The sequence below is a fragment of the Colias philodice genome, chromosome 13 (genome assembly GCF_061535455.1).
Source record: "Colias philodice isolate Cphi_HAF_F1 chromosome 13, ilColPhil1 Martin Lab GWU primary, whole genome shotgun sequence".
NCBI lineage: Eukaryota > Metazoa > Arthropoda > Insecta > Lepidoptera > Pieridae > Colias > Colias philodice.
Window position 1 is genome coordinate 10,553,004 of NC_143098.1, and position 27,979 is coordinate 10,580,982.

At 32.5% G+C, this 27,979-nt stretch overlaps 1 protein-coding gene across 6 annotated transcripts; it reads left to right on the forward strand.

The window, feature by feature from the left end:
* The first annotated feature begins 2,656 nt into the window (after positions 1-2,656).
* Pfrx (6-phosphofructo-2-kinase/fructose-2,6-biphosphatase) lies at positions 2,657-27,953 on the forward strand. Of its 6 annotated transcripts, XR_016316509.1 has the most exons (11): positions 2,657-2,964; positions 17,310-17,435; positions 18,610-18,770; positions 19,513-19,647; positions 19,952-20,212; positions 20,906-21,124; positions 21,969-22,203; positions 23,631-23,758; positions 24,893-24,922; positions 25,943-26,025; positions 26,450-27,953. XR_016316509.1 is itself a non-coding variant. In XM_089702800.1 (10 exons), the coding sequence occupies exons 1-10, from the start codon at positions 2,796-2,798 to the stop codon at positions 26,534-26,536; spliced, it is 1,551 nt and encodes a 516-aa protein (XP_089558926.1). In that variant the 5' UTR covers positions 2,657-2,795; the 3' UTR covers positions 26,537-27,953. The 6 variants fall into 6 exon arrangements, 4 of the variants coding, with proteins under 4 accessions (XP_089558926.1, XP_089558929.1, XP_089558927.1 ...); XR_016316510.1 differs by lacking the exon at positions 24,893-24,922 and having other exon boundaries at positions 25,943-26,024; positions 26,448-27,953; XM_089702800.1 differs by lacking the exon at positions 25,943-26,025.
* The last annotated feature ends 26 nt before the right edge of the window (positions 27,954-27,979 follow it).

Genomic DNA, 27,979 nt, shown 5'->3' on the forward strand with positions numbered 1-27,979 from the left:
TAGAGCTATTTTAGATAATAAAAATAATAACTTAAATTGGAAGTTATTACTTAAGTTTATAGTACCTGATTCTGGATCAGTATTCATTTTCCAAAATCATAATTTTGACGAATTTCTTTGCAGAGAAGTGAAGTTATTATACCTACAATCTACATACATACTTATAAGCATACTTATTAAATGAGGCATCTTTTTCTATTATGAAAAGAAAGGATATAATATTATCTTAAGATCTTAGGAATTTGAAGTAGGAAGATACAAGTAAATGAAGAAAACCACTTAAAAATTCTCCTTTCATCTTTGATGAGCCTTCCAACCTATTGTCAATCTGAACATCCTGATGTGGCATTTTTTTACTGAATAAATGTTATTGAAGTGAAACTTCTTTAGGCGCGTTGAGAGTAAAATTTCAAGGTCGCGTCATGGCAATACCGTCACGTCATGGAGTATGGCGACGGTTGTTGTGTCTAATCTTGCCAAAGAAGTTTCACTACTGACATATTATGTGCTCACATGCTCATTTTTTTTAAACAAAAAGACTGTAAAATACTTAAGTGACATTGATTGAATTTATTTCAATGGAAACCTTATACGGATTCATAAGACGAAGCCTCCCAAGTGGATTATGATTGTTCTTATTATAGACTTATCCAAGTGTATTTTCCAATCACAATTTAAATGTAATTAAATCATTATGTTTTTATTTATTTTTAACTTTAACTTAGAAGACTAAGATGTTAGTTTGTCTTCATGAAAAAAAAATGAGCTCCATATGTTTTTCACGTTCACAGCATCTTTTATAATAAAGTATTTCATGCCAAGTGAAATATCCTTCTTCAAGATCCCCAATTTATTTCTATATTCATTAAATATCGGTTCCGTCGTTTTGATTTAATCGAAATATAAACACAAACATACATGTGACGCGTGTATGCCACAATAGATTTACTAGATAGCAAAATAATATCCACCTTTGAGTGGTAATTATTTATAATTTTCCTGTAGATACGTACCATGATACCTTGAGGTAGATCAGTTATTTATAAACGTCATTTCCTAGAACATTTTTATAATGTACTAACCGTATTTATCAAGGCTTGTATTGTAATCGATGCTGTAAGAGAAACTTAATGCCTATAATAGGCCTTCTGTTATGATTCTATATACTAAAATATCAGAGAGCCTACATACTTACATTTTATAACGAACTATATGTAAATGAAACACCTAAAATCAGTCAGCTTAAACGGGTCAGAAACAACGCGTACCTACCTATTAGAAATTCCAGATGAAAACAGGTCAAGCAGTTAAAACATAGGATGACTGAGTTTGAGAGATGCGGGTTATAGCTAAAGATAATATTATGTAGAGGTCATAAGATATTACCTATCGTGTTTAATACTTAAGAGCCATCAGCCAAGATGATTTATTATTGTTTCATATAAAAATAGAGACGAAAACACAGTCTAACATATTATTTTCTATATACTGTGGACGAAAACGTTCGTATTTCGACCACAGAATGCCCTTAACCTAAGTATTCACAATCGAACAGAAAACGTCCGATCTAATAAGTTATTGATGCAATTCTGTATATTTGCTGTATTTGGCTTGAATTAATTTGAAGCTTAGAATATTCTTATTCATTTCGCCTAAGCAGTCAAATGCGGATGTGGAAGTAGTATCTAATAAAAATAATAATCTGTATCAATATGTTCTTTATTTTTTACTTACATTTTTCGTATGCTTATGCAATCTCACATTAATTGCGTTTCAAAATTTATAATTAAGTAATACAATGATTAAATAGTAAATCTTCTGTATTCACCTAATAATGTAACGATAAATAGGTAATTTGAATTTTAATACGATTACAAAAATACATAATACAGTAGATAAACATATTAAAAAATATTAGGTGATATTAGTTAGTAATGACAATCATCAAGAAACAAGACAAGGAATATAAAGCAAAAACGCTCAATTATAGAGCGTTTATGTTCTCTATCTCCTTTCAGTCTCTACATATTATGTAGAGTTCGAATAGACAAACAGTCTAACAATTATTAATAATTGATAATAAGAGTCTATCAATTGATTTTAATCGAGGCACGTTTGTCTATTGTTTATTGTGCCATTTATTTATTTGCATCAATACATAAAAGATGATAGAGTATTTTTTATTCGTTTTGTATTAACAGACATAATGACGCAATAGTGAAAAAGTTATAAACTACATTTTTATGAAAAAGTTAAGGATCTCAGGATCGATTATGGCTGGTTAATAAAATTGATTTTCAGCACACTGCTGCTGAAATTCAGGATTATAATACATAAGTAAATTTTAATATTCTCATAACTAATATTTATTAAACATAAAAAAATTGTAGGTGTAGAGATATAGGAAATACCGGAACCGGCATGTACATAGAGAGCTCTATATTTTTCAAAACCCGCCAATTTCACAGCCATATAGATAAAGCAGCCTACCTTCGAATCCAGACAGTGAATCGAGTGACGTCACAAGAATGTGACGTAAAAATTGCTATCTCGTATTATGGCAATCTGCCGAAAATCGGTCCAGTCTCGACCGCGGCGCATACAGCATCGCGCGTGTACGCATGACGTTCCGGCAATCTTGTAACTGCGCATTTGTGCAAGCGCGCAACAAATCAACCGCGTTGAACGAATAATTCCACAAAATCAGCTGATATAAGACGAGCGAACCGACCGCTCGAAGCGCTCCTACATCTGAACATCTCTAACCGTCAGTCATGCCGCGATAGCACGCGCAAATGGACGCGTTGAACGGCCCGTCGCTGCGTTTACGCGGCGGCGTCAACACAAACTGTGAGAGTAAAAAACATGAATTGAATATGTGCACCAGTGCCATGTCGCCGGAGACGCAACGGCTGCTGCCGCCGACGTCGGAGACGATCATGACGAAACCGTTTCCCATACGAGGTAATATCACCCGCTAAAAATATAAAGCGCTCCGTGACAGCTGCGGTGCGTTCGCGGAAATCTGTGAGATCCGATTCGAAATGTTTTGTGATTGAGGCGGGATCGAATTGTAGGAATGTAGAGTCGTTTCTCTCTTCGTCTTTCTCTATCGTTTTTGTTGATGTGTGTCTCTATATTTTTAAAAGCTTTACAATTTGTCTCTACATTTTAAAAGTTTTCCTGAAATCGCTTTACATTTATTCAATCTCTACAGTACATGTCCTATACACAATACACATGCTACAAAAACCGTTTTATTATACATAATATTATTACAGTAGTCTTCTTGAAGGTTTTTTTTTATATACATATTTATGACAAAATATTCAAATGCTTGTAGTGTATTATTATTAGTAATGTAGAGCTCGCAATTATGTTTTCGAGAAAGGTGCTCTCGTTATGTTGCAGGTAGAGTCATAAAAGTCATTTTAAAATCTATAGAAAATGAACAATGCTAAAAGCTATACATAAACATTATGTATTATTGTAATTTATTTTTCTATTACCTAACTTACCTTACTTTAACTCTATGAGATATGAATTCTATTCTGAAATTTAATAATAATGTATTTTTATTTATAACTATTAAACACCTGTCAATCGATATTTTTTTTTTCACTTATTTAAAATTACCTACGTGATTATTACATATTCTACATATTATTAATACATCAAACAATAAGAATGATAAGTATATTTCTTCATTCAAAAAAAATATCTTGAAAAAATAGCTAAGTAAGCATTTTCAGGAATTTGGGGTTTAAAACTGTTTGGGTTACATATACTATTTGCAAGGTCATGGTCAACACGTTGATGATTTTATTTTCATCAAAAAGTGAAGCCCGGTGTCCCCTTTGTGAGATAATAGGACAGGTGCATTTCACATCTGTTTCACTAATCGATTTTATTAACATGCACGAAATAGGCCAATATTATAAAAAAAGCTTATTCTAAAATAAAACTCCAGAAGCCTGTGCCAATCATAATTTAATTTAAGTAAGTATATTAACTGTGGTTATACTAGAATCTGTACTAATATTATAAAGCTGAAGAGTTTGTTTGTTTGAACGCGCTAATCTCAGAAACTACTGGTCCGATTTGAAAAATTCTTTCGATGTTAGATAGTCCATTTATCGAGTAAGGTATATATCGTTTTATTTTTTTTTAATTTATTATGGCCATTTTACTCATTAGGTTAAGTACTTTCGATATCAATTTAAAGTTTTTTGATATCTGCAATAGTTACGGATAATCGCTTGTGCACACTTAACGATTACACCCTGTATATCATCACCCTAAGACCAACAGGAGCGAAGCAATGCGGGTTTAACCGCGGAGCACAGCTAGTGTGTACTAAAATCAGGATTATTTTTCCATAATTAAAACATCTTCCAACTCCACGATAAAAAACTGTTATATAAAATAAACAATACCGTCTTATCTAGATTGAATTATCAATCAACTAATAGACTACAGACCATCTACAGACGATTACTAATATAACGTCGATATGATACAGTCACGCTGTATTTGACCTTCAATGGCAGTTACTCCTTGACCCACAGTCTATCTACTTATGCGTTTTTCTAATCAACTATTTATCAAATGACGTTATTTTTTGTTTAAACGTACAAGTTTAACGACCTCGGATGTACTTGCGTATCTTTTACAATATGTTTTTTTGGAAAAATTAACCTTTCTTCAAATAGAAATGAATGAATACTTACATAATTAGAGTTGAACATGTCTCACGGACTCACGGTTCCAATTCCATTTATTGTTTAATCGATTTTAATTACGTATACATAAATATATTATAAAGTAATAATTGAATTTAAGTAAATTAGTAAACCAATTTTAAACGACTGGTTAAACAACCGCGTTCGAAAATCTATTCAACTTTTACACATATTTTTTTTTTGCATTCGATTTTTTTTTAAACGTGCCACAGAGAAAGTAAACATTTTCAACGTTTGGAAAAACGTATATTATATATTAAAAATTAAATTTTATATATTATCTGTATAAAATCCACTAAAGTCTGTGACTAAAGCACTCCACACATTTAAGATTAATTGAAGATTAAGGATATAAAATAAATATCTATGTCAGTAAAACATAATTATCAATGCACTCAAATGTCACATGATACCTACATGATAAGGAGGTTACGTATCCTTGATACGAGAAACTATATAATATGTTCAGAAAAATAAATTAATACTCTCACATACTAATAATTAATATAAAATAACTGGCAACATTTATTAAAAAAGAATTACTAGTAATAAGTAGTTTTTACATTTTTAGAGAGATAATCATAAAATTTATTGTTGAATTCAATGTGTCGAGTAATAAATCATTCATTTTAACAAGAATACATAATAACACTGAAGTTAATGCATTTGTAGAGGAAAATCTATGAAAAGCTAAATTTATTACTTTACTGTTTAGAAGCAAAGATGACAACTATATATAATTGTTTTTCAATGATCGTACTATGTGTACCTTAACAATGTGATTAGCCAGTTAAATTACCTAACATTCATTTAGGTTTTTCATAATAAAATAGAAGCCGGTTTGAATAAAATTGCGCGGTTCTCAACCGAATTTTTAATTTGTTTTTTTCGTGCGAATACCACAGTCAAATCTATAAATATAGGCAGCAAGAAGCAACGAATAAAACTGGTACTAAACACTATTCTATTTTGATAGCAAATTCGGCTATCATGAATGTCAAACGTGATTACCGCGCATTTTTATTTTTATGACAACTCGTATTCGAGCATTCGGATAATCTGTGATGACAACTACCGCCCGCCATAAATTAAATTTCTTGTGTAGTAAAAAAAATACGATCTTTATAAGTAATAATTTAAAATTCCTAATCCAGTCCAAAGGCTGAACAAATATTTATATTTCAAAGTGCTTATCTTATTTGTAATTAATTTAATTTCATTTATGTAGTTCTCGGAGAATAAACTTCACTTGAGTAACATACTCTCAAGTGATATTTATTCTTCGATTTCAACCTGTTTAAATCTTTTATTTCTAATACTGGCGTACAATAAATGTTCAGATTCATTCCTCATATTTATGCTCTTCAATAGAAACCGAATTTGTTTGGTGTAACCAAATACGAACCCGCAATAACTGGTTGTAGCAGCTAATTTTAACGGAGTGTATCAATTTGAACGAATCTATAGGAAAACACGATGATAATTTAAATTGTCACTTGAAACAAATTACCTCAGTCCTCACCAATTAGATACCAATGATCTCTTTTTTAATTGATCTTAATTTGTTTTAGATACTATCGCGTCGTAGTAAATTATTTAATACTTAATTTATATGTGGAAAATAAATAATAATACTTAGATAAATAATTGTTCTATGTTTCTTTTTACGTATTTTTTAATAGGATTTACTAATGCTTTATTAAAGATGATGAAAATGACAATCGAAAATCGAAATAGTACAAGAATGTTCATTATTCGGTCATCACCGAATATTTTGGATAATTTGTCGAATCGATTAATCCTATTTGATTGTTTATTTATGTATATAGGTCGGGGATAAACAGTTCATTGACCGTGAGTTTATCGTCCGCGAATTTTTAATCAATATATTCCAATACGTTTGGTTAAAAAAATGTCTTACAAAATACAAAAAATAGCCAAATAAAACAGTACATTATTACCAGTAGTCTATAGGTAAATTAAAAAATGTAGCCATGAGATTAATTAACTGGAGCGACATTTATTAAATTTTTGAAGCGACATTCCATATCGATCAGTTGTTCACGGTCACAATTTTTCATAATTTATTTTTCTTAAACGACTGTAAAATTAAAAAAAAACTTCTCATTCTTTAAATGATAATCAGACAATTTTCACAAAATCCATATATATTCTAAAGATATTCTAATTATAAAATCAACCAACCTTCAAAAAATTCAATCAAGAGCAATGAACCATCTTTGTTCTAACGTTCTAACTCCGGTTTAACTGAACATAATATTGTAATACTGTGACGTAAACAACATCGCTAGACAAAACAACATGTTTAAAAAATAAATAATAATAAATAGTGTCCGACCGAACTTTCGGTTTCGGTTTCGGTTTCGGCCGAGTTTCGGCCAAAAATCAAGTTTCGGCCGCAGTTTCGGTTTCGGCCAAAATCGGCCGAAACTTTTGCCGAAACCGAAACTTATTTCGCAAGTTCAGTGAACTTAGTTCACACACGTTCACGCTCGCCTAACTTCGTTTTCCTCGGCAACGCTTTGACGGACGCTGTCAAAGCGTTGGTTGACCCACGCTGGTGGAAACAATTTTTGATTATCTATGTTGAGATTGGAACTGGGTGTAATAGTAATTAATAATTATTATTTTTATATAAGAGGTACCTAAAAGAGACTGATTATTCTTCTAAGTACAAATATCAATCCAAAGTATTAAAGACTCTTTAATAAAGAGAAAGATCTCAAAATACCAAAACTTAGTATTTAAAGTAACAGTAACAATTACTGATTTGATTTAGATGACTGATTTTACTGAGAACTTAATTTGAAAAAATAATAAAAATTAAAATTGTTATTCTTAATATTTTAAAAATAATATTTTTTTATTTTATTATATTATTTTTAAATAAATGATTACAACAAATTTAATATATGTACTGTGCTTTCATTTCATGCCCTAATTAAGGCAAAATAGTAGGTAAAATGTTCAGTATTTTTAGAAATTTCATACTTGACCACGTGAGTTTCGGTTTCGGTTTCGGTTTCGGCCGAAACTGAAGCCACGGCCGAACATTCGGTTTCGGTTTCGGTTTCGGCCTGGAAACCAGTTTCGGTCAGACACTAATAATAAAAGAATTATTTAACCGCCTGTACACGCTTGCGGCTTGAGTCACGGGCACGGTTCGCCCGCGTGGTCGTCTATCAGGCCGTTATAATTTATTTGGCTAAGTGTAAACAAACAATGCTATTTATAATTTTGTATTGTACTGTATGTGAGGAAGAACTATCGTCTACTTAGTGTTCTTATTGGAATTAGGACGTCGACGTACCTACATACTATGAAATTGTAACAGGCCGATGTCTGTACAATGTAGCCATGTTCTGTATTTTTATTACAACAAATAAGAACATTGTACAAAAGTCGTGATCAGCAAAGTCAAAGATTTAAAGATAACACAGATAGGGAACTCGTTATTGATAAGTATAAAGCAACTGGCAACTTGTATTTCTATATTGACAACATAAGTTACAATGAACTTCATCGGTTCGTCTCTGAAAATATTAGAATAAATTATTAAATTCCGATTAATGTTTCTACATATAAAAGTTTATCATATGTTATGCCCCATATAAATGTATACATTCGATTATAATCATTATCTGTCCAACGATAGATTGTCCCTTATCAAGATAGATTAATCGATTTGCTTGGTGCTTATAATGCAGCCACTTGGCTCTTGATAAACTGTAGTTGCTAGCATCATTCATTAATATTGATTGATAGATAAAGGACTAAACGTTAATCTTGGATAAGCTAGGATAAAGTTTGGATAAAGATTTACATTAGACTTACTTACACTTACTTACACTTACTTACACTACATTAGACTTAGAGTTCGGCAAGATTTGTTTGAGTTTACAAAAATTCCCATAGGGTTGTCAACTCACAAAATTAGAGTTTTACCAACTACCAAAAATTACTAAATGTGAAATTTTGGTACCATCAAGTCGATATAGCAAAAACGTCACAGGTTCTAAATGCATAAATTTTATTTATGGTAGAATGCAGATTATTCCAATACAGTAGGTAAGTACGTTTCATCGCGATAAGTGGAACGGAGCAATCTTTACAAAGAGAGAGTCGAAAATCTACCAATTAGTTTAAAATATAACATAAAAAAATCATAAAAGAAACATTGTATTTCTGTTTGTGCTAATTTAAGTATGAAGCTACTAAACTATGATGTTTTAGTTGATTAAGACTAACCATCCTTATATTATACTAGCTGCTCCGCGCGGTTTCACCCCCGTGGCTCCACCCCTGTTGGTCGTAGCGTGATGATATATAGCCTATAACCTTCCTCTATAAATGGGCTATCTAACACCGAAAGAATTTTTCAAATCGGACCAGTAGTTCCCGAGATTAGCGCGTTCAAACAAACAAACAAACAAACTCTTCAGCTTTATAATCTTCTTAATATATAAAATTCTCGTGTCACAATGTTAGTCTGCATACTCCTCCGAAACGGGTGGACCGATTCTCATGAAATTTTCTGTGCATAGGTATCGGGTAAGTCTGAGAATCGGCCAACATCTATTTTTCATATGTACCACGGGCGAAGCCGGGGCGGACCGCTACTCGCTAGTATTAGTATAGATATCCGCATTATTATTTTGCTAAAAAGTAAAACCAATGCTTGGTCGGCTTATAGTCGGCCATATGTACAACCTACTTACTACTTACAACAAAAATTATTTTCTTTTTATAATGTTGAGTTCTTATCTTAAAATGATTCTCGGATATTGACTGATGACTCCCATGAGTGACATGGTAACATTTTTATAAGTATTATATGTAACTAGCGGTCCGCCCCGGCTTCGCCCGTGGTACATATTTCGCAATAAAAGTTAGCCTATGTTCTTTCTCAGGGTCTAAAGATTATCTGTGCCAAATTTCATCAAAATCGGTCCAGTAGTTTATGCGTGAAAACCATACATACATATATACATACAAACCTTTCCTCTTTATAATAATAGTATAGATGGACTTTGGTAGTTACAATGATACTAATTATTATTCATAGTTTACAATTTTTGACGATGGTTATTGTCTTTCTTGTTTCAATAGATACTTATTTACATAACATTGTTAGTTTTCGATTTGTTAAAAATAATAATTTCAATGTTATTTTATGTGTTTTAAAATTGCACATAATTCTTTACGAGTTACATAATACATAAAAATGAATATAAAATGCAGTTACCACCGGTTTTGTGTTGCCCATAAAGATAATATTATAATATTATCTCTTGCGTTACAAAGGTCGCTGTATCATTGTTTCTGTAAAAGTTGTCGCGGTCAGTGAAAGGAATTAGCAACCATTATTAAATGTATCATAATTATTAATTAAATATAAATCACAAATTGAGGACTTTCCATAAGCTGGTATTTGTGTAAGACATATTTTCCAATCGTTTCACTATATACAAAATAAGAATATGGACCATTAATAAATAAATAATTCTTAGGTAATAAATAATTCTACATGTAGACTATAAAAAAAATTCACAAGTAAAATCTCATTAAGTAATATGTAAATCATAGAACAGAAATTCAAATCCTTTGATTAATTAAAACATTGCCAATGCAAAGACGGATCTTATTTAGATACAGTTACAATAAAATCTGTATATCCCACTACCTATGTAACAATTACATATATAAATAACATAATCACTACATAGTGTAAAACAAAGTCGTTTTCTCTGTCCCCTATGTATGCTTAAATCTGTTTTTTTAATAAATTGAGTGATTCAAGAGCAAGGTTTTAGTAGGTACCTATATGTAATTTATTAGGATTTAGAAAAAGCGGGCGAAGTCGCGGGCGGAAAGCTACAAAACTATTAAATGTCATACCTGACTAGGTAATTAAGCATATTATTTTAAATCTACCTACCTATATAAAATGCTGTTTTTCCCACATATCTTGACAACTCATGGTATTATATCTCCTACGTACATACCATGTGAATAAATATGCGATACTATAAGTAACTAGCGGTCCGCCCCGGCTTCGACCGTGGTACATATTTACGTTTTCTCTACATAAGAACCATCCTCGAATATAATAAAAAAAGAATTACTTATCGGAATCGGTTCAGCCGTTCTCGAGTTATGCGCTTACCAACACATTTTGCGATTCATTTTTATATATAAGAAAGAAGATAAGAGCTTATCCGCATCATCATCTACAAAAACGAAATATTTTTTTGGAATGTTCATCTACAAAAACGAAATATTTTTTTGGAATGTTATGCTTAACTATCTGAAAACTATATTAAATTGCCTAGTCATTTTTATATCCTACTAATAAATAATAATATTATATGAAAATGCGAAAGTTTGTGAGGATGTGTGTGTGTGTGTGTGTTTGTTACTCTTTCACGCAAATACTACTGAACCGATTACAAAGAAATTTCGCACACATATAGAGGGTAACTTGGATTAACACATAGGATATAAGGATAGGTTTTATCCCGGAAATCCCACGGGCACGGGAACTATGCGGGTTTTTCTTTGAAAACGCGTGCAAAGCCGCGGGCGGAAAGCTAGTAATGTATAAAATTGAGGCGCGCGCCGGCTGCTAAATTAGAATAGTATTTATGTAATAATAAAATGCATCTTTTCTACCTAAATTATTTTTAAATTTTTAAACTTCAAACATATAGATTATAGATAATCTTCTTATATATAAAAATGAATCGCAAAATGTGTTGGTAAGCGCATAACTCGAGAACGGCTGAACCGATTTCGATAATTCTTTTTTTATTATATTCCTTGAAGTACGAGGATGGTTCTTATGTAGAGAAAACGTAAATATGTACCACGGGCGAAGCCGGGGCGGACCGCTAGTAGTTAGATAGTTTAGATACACAGGTACATACGACACACAACAGCAATCTCATATACATCTCTAATCTCTATATATTATATCAGTCTCAATAAGCAATAATAATAATTACCGTTTGTCCATATCAACTTTACGATGTAAAACGAATAAAATAACTACCTTCACACGACAACAGCACGTGTTTCAAATAGGTTAGGTACAATTAAAATAATCGTTGGTTAATATTAATGTTAATTGATATAATGGTCTTGTAAAAACATACAAAACTTATCGATTTTATATACCTATAATAATTATAGTTAGACATAAAATTGCAATAACAATACAAACGTGTTATGTTAAATGTTTATATTTCATTGTTACCTACCTACTCGTTGTTGGAAATTCTTATGCTCTTGCCTCTCCTGGTGCAAACTTTCAGAACACCTCAAGTGGGCGCCACAATAATATTTTCGCCCGGGGTGTCAGTGGCCCTTACACCGGCACTGCTTCTTTAGAAATTCAAATTATTTATTCTATCTAAATCCTATATACTTAGGTACCTATCAATTCTAAAGAATTTATACATACCTACCTACATAACTACTTATTAGCTCCCATAAGAATATAAATAAATAATATAATAATAATATAATTTAAATCTTGTGGTAGGTACTTACTGACTAGAATTTCTTGTCTAATGTTCCGGTGTTTTTAAATACATATAACATATATACATATCTATTGATCGAACCCAATGAAAAAGAATGATCAAATTTTAATTTCTTTTGAATATCACAAAACAATACATAAAATACCTAGGTTTGAAAAGTTTTTAGGTAACTTTCAACACAGATTAAGAAAAAAGCGGGAAGCAAAAAGAAAAAAAAACGATAGGTACAGAACATAAACAGTTCTAATTGATATATGTAGTTCCATAATGTGATGTATTTCTTATCTATATTGTCGATGGTCAACAAGCAAGGCACGCTGTGAAGGCACGTGAGTATACCATTGACGTAGGTTTAATTTGATATTATTGCTATAAAATAAATGATAAATTAATATAATATTTTTTTAACGTTGTTGATAAATTATTAAGATAAATCTGCAAATTCATGTTTTAAAGAATTAAGTTTATCATAGAGCTTTCTGGATCTTTCTAGATTTGAGCATATTGTCCGTAAGAGTTTTAAAAATGATTATTTGAAAAAAACTGAGGTAATTGAGTCACATAAAAAAAAATTTAAGTGTGAAGATTAATCATAATATATTATAGGCGATATTTACATTATATAATACCCTGACTCCTCAGGATTAAAAACATTAATGTAGGTAGGTGTTACTCCTCTTTGTGCAGTATTACAAATTAAAAAACAATTAAGTACTTACCTACCGGTTATTCCTTCATTAAGTTTTCATCAGCGCGGTAATTCCATTAATCAATAAATATTATCACAAAATTATTTTAATTTGCATAATATGATTAGGTATAAAAGATTATAAATGAAGAATTATCAAAACTTTCCATATCATTTTCAGAATTATTTTTTCAGTACTTTCATGAATTGAAGACCCATATTCAATTCACTATTACGATTTAAGTACATATTCTATTGTAAAATTTTTATTACACAACTTTCAGCAATATTAATTAGGTAGACGTACTACTTAACTGGTCGTAAATAAAAGCACAAAGCATTTTTTTCAATGACAAATCAATTTTACATAAAATAAACCCACATTTTGAAAAATCTCACGTGAGATTGGGGGATCGGAGAACACCTCAAGTTATTTATGGATGGTTTTTAATGTAAGCACACCGTACAATGCTAATTAATTAATTATAATGAATTTAGATAGTAAACTAAAATCATTGCTAAGTAATTATGGAAACTCTATTCTGCAAATTTAAATGTATTCCGGCGTAATATGATACATAGAGTAAAAATGGGGCATAAAGTACAGAAAACTAATAATAATAAACGATGATTAACCCTCTTCTCACTAAATACGTAGTAAATATAATTCAATATATCCTTCATTTTATTAACTACTAGCTTTCCACCCACGGCTTCTCCCGCGCAGTCGAAGAAAAACCCGCATAGTTCCCGTTCCCGGGGGATTTCCAGGATAAAACCTATCCTATGTCCTGGGGTAAAAAGTAGCCTTTTTCTTTTCTCGGGTATCAAAATATCTCCATACCAAATTTCATGAAAATTGGTTCAGTAGTTTAGGCGTGATTGAGTAACAGACAGACAGACAGAGTTACTTTCACATTTATAATATTAGTATGGATTATAATTATAATATTATGTAAATATCACCTCCATACGTGGGGAATATATCTACAGAGATATAATTTAACAAAATCAAATAACTAATAAAAATGTTATCGCTAACAAGATAAATCTATGTTTTATCAGTACGTATTCTGAATGTTTTCCCGATTATAAAACAATATAATATAATCTGAGTACATATATCTATATAAACAATAATTTACTAATATCATCGCGTACATTCACTCTGGCTATCATACGGTAGACTCGTGATATCGGAAACTCGATAACCCAACTACATAATATAGGCTATGCAACTTGTTTCAATAACTTTGCATTATTTATGCATTATTTTATGCATTATTTACCTGTCTATCCAAAGAATATTTTCTCTTGCCTCCCATTAAATAAAAAACGTTTTGTCTTACCGCTATGACGCGACGTCACGAAACATGGTCGGTTTGAGCGTTGGTAATTAACTTGAAATGCCGGTTAAAATAAACTACATCAACAAAATTACTAGACGTCCCACATGAAAACGCCTACCGACTGACTGAATATTTGAGGATATTACGTCCTACACATTGTAATAACAGATGACTATCTTCATTGTAATAATCAACTGAAATCAGGATAGTCTTATCGAATCCTTAATTAAAAATAACCGATTTCCTGTATCAGATAAAATTAAAAAAACATAATACGTCACAGGTGAAATTGTACATGGGCGAGGAATGAGGATCTTCCCAGCTCCTTTTTTTCCACGGCTTCCATGAATACCATATCACGGAAATAAATAAAAAATCTCACAATTATTAATAGTGAGGGTAGACGTATGAATGCGAAATAATCAATAGAGAATTTGTTTTTTCCTTCCGTGGGTACGGTACGGCCACAGACTACTAAACAACTACCTACGTAAAATAATATAAATTCGCTGCTGTTTATAAACAAGATGAGAATAAAAGGCAAAAAGCTGATATTTGTTTATGTATTCATAAATGATCCATCAAGTAAAAATTCCAAAATTAGCATTTAGGAATTATTATCTTTACATAAAATAAAATCTTCCATCAAAGTCTTCTTCTTCTTCTTTTTTGTCTATGGCCTTCCCAATCCCAAAAGGACGGATTCCATCAAAGTCAATGTGACATACACTGAATTGATTAAAATCGGCTGACCGCTGACACTTGACAGTCGCGAATAAGTATACAAGCGATACGGCTGTGAGTTGTATTAAAAGCAGTGAATTAAATTAATAAATTATAATTAATTAGTTATATTATCATAGACTTTTACGAATAAAGTTAGTGGTTACAATGGATCTAGAAGATAATCGTGCTGAAGGCTGGAAATATTTAAATAAACAGTATTTCGGTGATGGTTTGTATAATTTGAGATCAATCAAAAAGTGGAAAGGTGTAATCAAGGAATTTATGAATATCAAGGACATGTGTTGGAAATATTTAGATTCCTCGTCAATCCGTCTTGATATGACTACGAGATTTTATATGAAAATTGTTGTTTTCATTACGATACACGTTTAGACTTTGATATGATTAAGGCGTTCGAATAATAGAGACGGGGACAAAAAGGTGTTCTATCTGCTTCTTATATACAACAATATTGGCTTGTTGTCTTTATCGCTAATTACTCGTCATATAAACTATGTAATTAATCATGAATACTGCTTAGCCTGTATATGAAGATGGGTGTATGCTGATAATTGACTTATTGGTTGTTTTCATTTTAATAATTAGCATTTCATTTTTTTATTGATGGTACTTTTCTAAACATACATACTCCATACTATGTACCTACAAACATACATTTAACCTACAATAATTTACAGTACAATTTTGTATAATAACCCTTGTTTAGGTTATTTTCAAGCGATTATTATCAAGGATTTTATTATATAATGGTTATCAATAAAGCAAACATAATTATATAGTATACAAGATTGTTACTACATTTTCAACATAATCTTGTGCATAGCGTGTAGAACATTGCTGTGATTTAACTAATTTTCCTTGATTTCAATTCATTTTCAATTATTTTAAAAACAAATAAGAACCATCAAAGATTTTTATTGATCCCCAAATCTTAGTACTTAGGAACTTACTACACCCTTGAAGTTTAAAGAATCCATATTGTATTAAAAATCATATAAGATTGTATCACCATAAAAGTACAGTAAAGTTTATTAAATTGAAAAATCTAGATTTTATTTGAATATTAATTTAATTTTTTTTAACTTTGGTAACTTTTTACAGTAAAAAAAATTTATAATAGAATTTTATAATAGAGAAAAATACAAATTCCTAAAGGAAACTACAAATATACTAAATCATATTAATAAGGAATATTTTCAACGTTAGATTATTACAATAATACATAAGACTTAACACCTGTCAAATGTGCTAATAAAATGTATATACTCAGTACTTACATCTAGGTATAGGATATAACTACTGCATACATAATGTCATTCAATATCAAAGTGATATTGTTTACTCGTGTATTTATTCATCTATATATATAAAAATGAAACCCGTTTTCCTTGGTCACAAATCACAACATCACTCGTGAAGGGATGGTCCGATTTCAATAATTCTTTTTTTATAATATTCCTTGAAGTACGAGGATGGTTCTTATGGAAAGAAAAGTCGCTTAATCCATCAGGCCCCGGAATAACAGACACAATAGAAAATCTATTGTGTCGTGGACCGATCGGGCCGTTCGGGGCTCAATGGGTTAAACATCAACCAATGTTACATAGAAATAACTGAAATAAAGAAAGGTTGATGCAAAAGAAAGGCTTGATGCATTCTGTTTCATTGTTTTTTAGTACTGATTACTAGAAAATTAACTATGTAAACTAACTCTTCTTAACTTTCTGTACCTAAGCCATTACTAAAGTTAAAGATGAACCTGTATTAATGTTTAACATACATATTATTAAATAGATTTTTTAAATTATTTATTTCATTCTCTCTTGAGGATCCCCAAAGTTTAAACATTGTTTCCAGCAATATCACTACATAGTATAAAACAAAGTCGCTTTCTCTGTCCCTATGTCCCTATGTATGCTTAAATCTTTAAAACTACGCAACACATTTTGATGCGTTTTAATAGATAGAGTGATTCAAGAGGAGGGTTTTAGTATATAATTTATTATGTTTTAGACAAAGCGGGCGAAGCCGCGGGTGGAAAGCTAGTTATTAATGAACTGTTGCTCAAAAAATATACCAATAGACAATCAAACTTCTCTCCTGAGGAGCATCAACATTTAAACGAAGTTTCCAGCGTCATTGTTAATCAACTGTTCAGAAAATACTTACCATGTCTAGACAATCAAACAGATTTTTAAACTGTATTACTTCTTTCCAGGTGAAAGGGCCAACTATGTAAACATTCCCCATGTAATCGCGATGGTAGGGCTGCCTGCGCGCGGCAAGACGTATATCTCAAAGAAACTGTCACGGTACCTTAATTGGATTGGAATAAATACCAGGGGTAAGTTGTAATGTGAATAATTATAGTTCTGTTAAGTAAAATTAGTTTTAAATTCTTCTATTGAACAAGTTGAATTTTTGTTTACTATATAAAGGCCCAAATCATTACATAGTTTATTAAAACTAAATCGCTGCCTATCCGTCCCTGTTTTCTTTAATCTTCTAAACTATGCAACGGATTTTGATGCATTTTTAAAAAAAAGAGCTGTTCTAGAGAAATATTTTTGTATATAATTTGTTAACTTTTAGACAACGCAGGTGAAGCCACGCGCGGAAAGCTAGTTAAATATATAGAGTCTATCATTATATGCTATAATATATTACATATACATAGATATTCATTTCCAAATAGAATAAACAAGATTCAAGTTTCTGACTCAATAACTTGTTTTGTACAGTTCTTTGGCATAATATTATGATAATATAATATGATGATACATATTATGTATTTTGTAAAATTAAATTGTAAAACTGACATGATTAAAAAGAGCAACTATTGAGTTTCTTGCCGGTTCATCTCCGTAGATACTGCTTTCTGAATCGGTGGTAAATGTTAAAAATATGTAATGACGTTTCAAAAGTGCTTCTAGAAGAAGTCTAAATGAATAAATGAATGTTTGAGTTTGAATACAGTGCTATCTAGTCAAAACATGCATTATTAAAATGAGACAATCAATACTTGAAGTACATACTAATAATCCAACAATAATGTGATAACAAAATGGCAATGAATAAAAATAGAAACTACTTTACCCTCCCAATATTATCTACATATATAAAACTCAAAGGTGACTGATATAGTGATCTATCAACGCACAGCCCAAACCACTGGACGTATCGGGCTGAAATTTGGCATGCAGGTAGATGTTAGGACGTAGGCATCCGCTAAGAAAGGATTTCCCGAAATTCTTGCGGGAACGGGGAAAACGGGGATGCACGTACAACGTGGGCAGAAGTTAGTTAATATTATAAATTGCAAAAATAACTCTGTTTATCTGTCTATCCTTCACGCCTAAACTACTGAACCAACTTGAAATTTGGGGCTGGAACTATGCAAGCGGAAAGCTAGTTGAGAATAAAGAATGATCAAATTGAATAATAAATTTACAGTTGTTGTGTGTTTTGTCAGGAAATATAAATAAATGCTATAAAATTTACTATTAAACATATTTCAGTATTCAACCTCGGCGAGTACAGACGGCATGCGACCACCGCGTACACGAGTCATGAGTTCTTCCGCGCTGACAATAAAGAGGCGATGGCCATCAGACAGCAGTGTGCGTTGGACGCCTTGCATGATGTGTGCGAGTGGCTTGTCAAGGGGGGGGAGGTGGCTGTGAGTATCCTTACTAAGTAACTATCTTAATGTGAATTTGATAGGTTTTCTTACACGTCGAAGTCGACTGATTTTATTTTTATTGCTGTTGAATCTTGGGTGTTAAGACTAGAATAAAAAAATTTAATTAACGACTTCAAAAAAAAGGAGGAGGTTGTCAATTCGGCCGGTATATTTTTTTATATATGTTAATGAATATATAATTACTTATTTAGAATTAAAAATATGTTACTGCTCCTTTTTTCATTTATGTTGTTTTTATAGGATGGTATAGATGATGGAGTAGGTGCATTTCACATGTTTTTAGTCAATAAATTGTAAAAAAAAACATCTGATATAGATGAGTAGGAGATATCCTGCTAGACCCAAATAATTTTGGCAGTTCAATGTCAGTCAGCCAGTCAAATGCCAGCCATAATGACCAAAATAGTAGACATCACCATATAAAAGAAAATGTGTGCGTGTACTAGTGTACACACGTAAGAAGTGAAACTTCTTTATGACCTTATTTTTCAAAAAAAATATTTACTATATGCAACTTTACAGAAATACGTCGAATAACGCGTGGTAGGGATAAGAAAAATATGTTGCGTAACGGAAAAATGTCACGCGTAACGAAAAAATGTGACACTAAATTTTTTTCCAACCCCGATAAAGAAGTTTCACTTCAAAAAAAAATTGCTTTATTTTTTGTGTATTTTTCTTTCTCTCAAAATTTTAAATAACAACTACCTCTTTCCAGGTGTTCGACGCGACAAACTCAACGATGGAGCGGCGGCGGATGATCCGTGACATCGTAGTTCACAAAATGGGCTTTAAACTCTTCTTTGTGGAGTCCATCTGTGACGACCCTAGGATCATTGAGCAGAATATTATGGTGGGTGTGAAATTGAACCTTATCTAAAGGATATAGATGCGAATATGGTTTGGATATTTAATGCTATAAAACATAAAAAAATCTGACAAATCTTCAAACACTTTTATGTGTACTAAGGATAATTAAATAAAAATATGTAAGTATACTATTATCTGTTTTATTACCATGAAAGTCATTGGTGAATAAAATATTTCTACAAATATGTGTTATATAAATAAAAAAAAATGTTTATAAAATATCAAAAATCTAAAACATCTTATTTATTCAATCCTTTATTTATCAAAAAACCTTATTGCCTTTTCAGGAAGTAAAAGTCAGCAGTCCAGACTACACAAACATACAGAACACAGACAACGTTCTAAACGACTTCCTCCTTCGCATAGAGCATTACATGGAAAAGTATGAGCCGCTCGACGAAAACCTGGAGTCAGAGTACAGTTTCATGAAGATATATGATACGGGCGAGAAGGTGGTGGTCCATAAACACGAAGGGCATATACAGAGCAGGATTGTTTACTACTTGATGAATATACACATAGTACCAAGGACTATTTATTTGACGAGGGTGAGTTCTGTGATTTTTTTTAAAACATGTTAAAAGAATGTTGCTGCCTGTATTATCCCTATGTATGCTTAGATCTTAAAAGTATGCAACAGATTGGGATGCATATTTTTTAAATAGGTTTTTGAATAGTGGTTCTTTGTGGAATATGTGTATGTAATTTCCATCTACTTCTATAAAGAAGGTTTTCAATTTTACGGTTTTTGTTTTATTTATTTTTTTGAGTTTGTTATCTCAATTCTTTTAAGTGGAAGGTCCGATCTTGATCATTGTTTTTTTTTTTATTTGAAAGCTAGCCTTTCCGTTGGTTCCATTTTAATAATGTCCCGTTCTGACTAAATTTAAAAATTATGTGCAATAAAGTTTCTATCTATATAAGTATTTATTTAAAATCATATATGTATATGTATGTTTATCAGCCATCTCGTTTCCATAACACAAGCGAAAGCTTAGTATGGGATCAGGTCGTGCCGTGTGTGAAAATTGTCTAGAAAAAAGACGTGTGGCACTTGGGGACTGCCGCGGTAAAGCTATTACATAGCATGCCTTCAAGCCACACCTTCGAGCCCGTCGGAGTGGGGAGCGTGAGGTTTTTTCGTTACGGAATTTCTCGATTCGGTCCCCGCGCTCAAGGCCCGCGATAGAAGCTATGCAATAGCTTAATATTTATTTATTTATTTATCATTGATATTCTAGCACGGTGAGAGCATGCACAACCTGGTCGGTCGCATCGGCGGGGACAGTTCGCTATCTGCCCGGGGCCAGCAGTACGCTTCTGCCCTGGCGGGGTATATCGACCAGCAGCACATCCCGGGGCTGCGCGTGTGGAGCTCGTGGATGAAGCGCGCCATACAGACGGTGAAGGACGTGCGCGCGCCGCAGGAGCGGTGGAAGGCGCTCAACGAGATCGACGCGGTGAGTGACACACCATACAATATTTATTTTTTTATTTGTCTTTGGGAAACAATGCAGTGTTGCTTAAATTAAAAAAAAATGTGTGCGTGTACTAGTGTACACACGTAAGAAGTGAAACTTCTTTATGACCTTTTATTTTTTCAAAAAATAATTTACTATATGCAACTTTACAGAAATACGTCGAATCATGCGTGGTAGGGATAAGAAAAAGATGGCGCGTAACGGAAAAATGTTACACTGAATTTTTTTCCAACCCCGATAAAGAAGTTTCACTTCAACAAAATACTAGACATATTTTATCAACAATGTTTCCACTGAAATTTACATTCTTATGGCCTTACTAATAAAAAGTTAAACAATGGATAAATTTCTACCATAGAAACGTCCTGCTCTTAAACGTCAATCATAAAAACATACCGAAACTAAACCTCTGAGTGAAACCCCCCTGGCCACAGTACATACGCGCAGACAGTAGCGCAACTCTATACAAGACGAACTTACGCATCTGTTTGTTTTTTACTGCGGTTGTAGTTTGGTAGCGGTGCGCATACGCTGATGCATTCTTCTCGCACTATGACGAAGCTACTGTGATATCTAGTAAAAACTATACTATCTGTTTCAGGCTGTACAATGTACGTTTATTATATAAAAAGTGTCTAATTTTCATTGTTCTTCAATACCTCCTTAATTATTCCATATTTTTCGTGTTTGCACAAAGTTATAAAAACAAAAACGTTTAAACATTGTAACATTACTTCATATAAACTTATCATCAATCCAAGCTTTGTAAAAAATAACATAATTTTTTCTGCCAAATGACTACAATTTCCCATCTTCAATCCAGGGCATCTGCGAAGAGATGACATACGCTGAAATCCAGGAAAAATACCCGACAGACTTCAACGCTAGAGACGCGAACAAGTTCGCATACCGGTACCCGCGTGGGGAGAGCTACGAGGACTTGGTGGCGAGGTTGGAGCCCGTCATCATGGAGCTGGAGCGGCAGGGCAACGTGCTGGTGGTCTCCCACCAGGCGGTCATGAGGTGCCTGCTGGCTTACTTCCTGGATAAGTCCGCTGGTGAGATGAACAGCATATTTAATCGACCCACATCAGTTTTATACAAGTTTATTGGTTTTTAGTGTTCCGTACCCAAAGGGTACAACGGGACTCGCACTTGGCCGGTTTTATTTTTAAGCTATTGCATAGCTTCTATCGCGGGACTTGAGCGCGGGGACCGAATCGAGAAATTCCGTAACGAAAAAACCTCACGCTCCCCACGGGGACGGGCGCGGAGGTGTGGCTTGAAGGCATAGCATGCAATAGCTTTACCGCGGCAGTCCCCGAGTGCCACACGTCTTTTTTTATTTTAAATATCATTGTCATGACAGGACATGCCCAATGAAACAGCGATACATAATTTATATTAGTTCAAATCTAAGTTATTCGATAACCCAGTTTTAATATTGAATATTTTTTATACATGTTTGTGTATTTTATGATAGTTTGTGCATATAGATGTGTGTAAGAAATCAGAACGTTTTTAACAAGGACATTACGATAACAAAACATACTAGAGAAAACAATATACCTAAGCACATAAATATGGGTACAGGCTAAAGCCTCCATGTTATTATTCGAAGTTTTTAGATTATGGAAAATTATGATGCTATCACGGTATTAATTTGAGTAGAAGATAACTTCAATAATGATTTCCAGTTATATGATACATACTCCAGTAGATTCGTAAATTAAAAAACGTCAGAAATGAGATTTTCAGCACGTCACTAACTACCCACTAATAAAGTATTAATAAAATAGATTAAAACAAATATGACACTATCAGTGCGGATCCAGTACCCATAACTAAAATCTTAATCTTATAATATACTAGCTTTCCGCCTGCGGCTTCGCCCGCGTTTTCAAAGAAAAACCCGCATAGTTCCCGTTCCCATGGGATTTCCGGGATAAAACCTAGCCTATGTTACTCGTGGATAATGTAGCTTTCGAATGGTGAAAGAATTTTTAAAATCGGTCCAGTAGTTTATGAGCCTATTCATTACAATCAAACAAACAAACAAAGTTTTCCTCTTTATAATATTAGTGTAGATAAAAATGAATCGCAAAATGTGTTGGTAAGCGCATAACTCGAGAACGGCTGAACCGATTTCCATAATTCTTTTTTTATTATATTCCTTGAAGTATGAGGATGGTTCTTATGTAGAGAAAACGTAAATATTATGTACCACGGGTGAAGCCGGGGCGGACCGCTAGTATAATATATAAATCTCGTGTCACAATGTTTGTCCTCAATGGACTCCTAAACCACTCAACCGATTATAATAAAATTCGCACACCACGTGCAGTTCGATCCAACTTGAGAGATAGGATAGGTTTTATCCCGGAAATCCCACGGGAAAGGGAGCTATGCGGGATTTTCTCTGAAAACGCGGGCGAAGCCGCGGGCGGAAAGCTAGTATTCTATAATTTTTTTCTAAAATCAACAGAAGAGCTCCCCTACCTGCACGTACCACTCCATACTGTGATCAAGCTCACGCCGGTCGCGTACGGATGTAGAGAAGAACACATCAAGTTATCCGTTGATGCCGTGGACACACACCGGCCTAAACCCTCTGTGAGTAACTAGAAGTTAGATTTTTCTTTTTAATTTTTTTTTATTAAGGGATTTTTGTCCTAAAGGACGATGACAATCCCATCGTACCTTGTATACAAATATTTAACACTTAATAAACTATATTAACTATATTTTAAATTTAAAGTTGAATAGCAAAATGTGGTATTGACCAATCATAACACACGTAACAAACATGTGAAATCACCAATCAGCGACGAGATAATATGGTATTGACCAATCAGAATACACATAGCGTAATGAACATCTAATCTGTGAGTAACTGACCAATCAAAGGCGAGATAACATTTTATTGACCAATGAGTATCATCACACAACATACAATAATTATAACACACTTGTCTGATGTTATTTTAAAGCAAACTATGTACATTCGATTAGTAACCAATATTTTATGAACCAATGCATGTTTGACTACTATATCAAACTTTTGAAGTGAAAACTTCTTTAGCGGCGTTGAGCACTTTTTCTGTAATGGGTATAAAATCTTAAACTCGCGTCAGGACACGTGACCTGATCGAAAAAGCGTAAGACGGATGGATATCAAACATGCTCAACGTTAATAATCAAGTTTTCACTTCTGCCGGCACTCCCGGAGTGCAACCCGTCTTTTTTTTTAACAAATTACAATACATTTGTACATTATCAAAATATCAAACTACCTGGACAAATTAATTATTCAATTATAAAACTAATTCAGATAACCTATAAAAAATAATAATTACGAGACAACAACAAACAAATTGACGAATAAAATAAGTATACATCATTGAGGTATTATTACTACGTATAGAGAGGACACCACGAACAAAATCTGTGCGCGGCGCGGGGTGGCTTGTGAGTCATACACTTTGTAGGCCTCTTATTACTAATTGTAAATTAAAACCAATCAATGTAACAAAAAAAATTGGTTTGAGACGATTGGCTCTAAATCGTAATACAAATAGTGTAGTTGCGATATCCTCTCTAGTACGTAGTACATAGTAACTCATTTAAATATTGTTTAGAATGTAAAGGTTATGGATTCTTGTAACTTTTTTATGTTTTGTTTTCATTGTTTTAAGCTTAATTCAACTATAACTTACTAAAACATTCATTACTTATAATATTTAACAGGATGCAGACGACGCTGCCGTCGAAAATAACGTATGCAATGAGTAAATGTTACCTATTTTATGAGCTATGACTAACAAATAACATAAATCAATACAAAACACATATTAATCCAGTACAAAAAATATTTTTTTAGCATATTTTATATATGTATTTACGGTTTATTATACATAATACATATGTACTAGCAAACCGGGCGAACTCCGATTCACCACCAGAGAGGGCGAGGCCACAACACTGCGTTGCGCCGTCGCGTCGTAAAAATCTACGACGCCGCAGACTTTTAAAATGTATGATACATAAAGATATTTTAAGTTTGAAAAATCAGATGTTTTGCGCGAAGTGACAGTAGTACCCACCTCAACGCTTCGCTTATGAGGCGTGCAAAATGTAGTTATATTCACACGAATTATAAGCGCACCGCGTCGTACATTTTTACGACGCGACGCCCCAACGCAGTGTTGTGGCCTCGCCCAGACACCTTTTCTTTGCTATAAACCTCACGGAGCCCGAGACCTTTCCAACGAATGCAAAACCGTGGAAATCGGTTCGCGCCTTCTGGAGTTATAGCGTCAGAAAGGAAAACCTGACTTATTTTTATATAGTAGATGTGTTGTATTTTTATATAATATATTGCACGATAACATAAAATTAATATTGACTTAACAAAATATTGTAATTTTTACGTTATACTAAGTACTGAATCTTAATGTCTATCCAACCATTGAGATACTATTACTAAGTATGGAGAAGACACCGCCTACATCACGTATGTTCCGCTCAACAGAGGTCAACCGGCCACACTGCACTCAGTCGCTTTAGCGCGATGGTTGCGTTCATGTCGTTGACAACGCTTAATCTATGACCAGCCGCCCCGCGCCGCACAGATTTTGTTCGTGGTGTCTTCTCTATACGTAGTAATAATAGCTCAGTGATCTCAACCAAGTTTTTTTATATAAACTAGTACCTATATTTAAAGTTCTATACTTTCAATTAAATATTTATATAGTTAAGTATCTATTATATTAAAAACACTATCGCTTATTATTATAGGTAACAAACTCAGAACAATAAGTATCAATGCATCTCACTAGTAGACAAAAAATGTATGAATATTGCAAGAAATCACATTTGAAGTTAAGTTTTTCAAAATTTTTATACATACGGATGTGGATATTTTTGGAATTTTTGAATAGTGTGATGTTTTCGTGTGAATTTCCAAAAAGGGGAAAGCTTGGGCACTTGGTTTATTTTTTGCATCCATTGTTGTCAAGGATATTGAATTGCTTGTGGTATTTGGTGAATTTTGGATGGGGTTTTTATTATTTAGTTTAGTTTTTTATGTTTAGAAATCACGACACACATTGCACAGTTAGACAAATATTTAGTTCTATTCATTATGACAGTTATTTTCGCGCCTTTTTTTACCTACATTGTCATCTGTCACTTTTACTTTTTTATGTGGGGTTGCGGATGGTTTTAGGTGTCTATGGTTTTATTGGTTTTGTATTATTTGAAAATATCGATTTTGTATTTAACTAACAAATTATATTATTACAGGTGATACCAGCCCCGCCTATAAAGCCTCCCGTCCCGCCAATTTTGAATGGCGATACGAACGGCGAAGATAAAGACAATCAACATTAACATAGATAGATAATCACCATAGACAAGTTTATCATTTTAGCTTCTGACCAATAAATCGTGAATGGTAAATATGCTGGCATATGACTTCAATCACCTGACGACCTTCTATTTAATACTTAATATAATATTTTAAATATGGTATATTTATAAAAAGTACGTTTAATTGATCCAATTTCAATATTGTACCCTCTATGGGTATTCGTATTTTACTTTATTATTCCAAAAAATTGTATTTTTTCAGGATTATGTTATATTTTCTTAGCATAAATATATATATTTTTTGGGTTGCCAGGGAAGTCACAGAATGTCGACATGAGACTGATGTTAAGTGAGTGTACTCTTAAGTCATGTTAAAAACGCCATGATAAAAAGTAAAAAAAAAAATGAAATTAAATTTCATCAATTTCCATTGTATATATTATGAAAAGTGCGGAGTCACATTTATATTTATTACAATTTTAATATTTTTTTTGTTTTTATTGCAATAGAAAAATAATTCCTATACTTGTAGTTGAGAAATATTTATACATATTTATTTAATCAAGAGTTAGAAGAAATAAAATAACAAATTCAATAAGTTACTCCAAAAGAATGAACAAGAAAGTGCAACCATTATTTATCAATTTCAAGTAAGCCAAAGCACGTTATTGGACAATGTGTATAAACACAAAAAACCGTTACACGGCCTATGGAACTAAATTCGGTTATTATTTGAACGTATTATAATGAAATACTTCAGATATTTACTAGTCTCTTGAGATTAATTTCGGTATAAAATACCGACTAAACTTCTTAATCTTTACCAAAGATTCACATTTGTTATATCCTGCTCTAGCTTTTATGCCACCTTGGATACTGATGAATGTGTTTCGATGTATAAATTTATAAGTTGATTTTTTTTTTCCAAGTCACAGGCTGAAGACATTTATGTCACTGTCAAAATTGACAATACTCCTAAACTTATTTCAAACACCATAGTGTTCATATTTTAAAAACTATACATTTGTACATCGAAACATAAGCCTATTTCTCTATATTGAAGTGAAAACTTCTTTAGCGGCGTTGAGCACTTTTTCTGTAATGGGTATAAAATCTTAATCTCGCGTCAGGACACGTGACCTGATCGAAAAAGCGTAATAAGACGGATACCATTCCAAAATATCAAACATGCTCAACGTTAATAATCAAGTTTTCACTTCTGCCGGCACTCCCGGAGTGCAACCCGTCTTTTTTTTTTTGTATGTGACTCCGCTGTTGTATATTTTTTATAAAGTATCGATTTGTCTATACTTCCGTCATCTTAATGATAATATTATAATATTTATTTATAAGGGTTTTTACAAAGTGGCTATACGTTAATTGTACTATTATTGTAATTGTTTATTTAAATTTTAAATATAAGCTTATTATAAGAGAACCTGTTGTTTTTATTCTCCTGAAAAT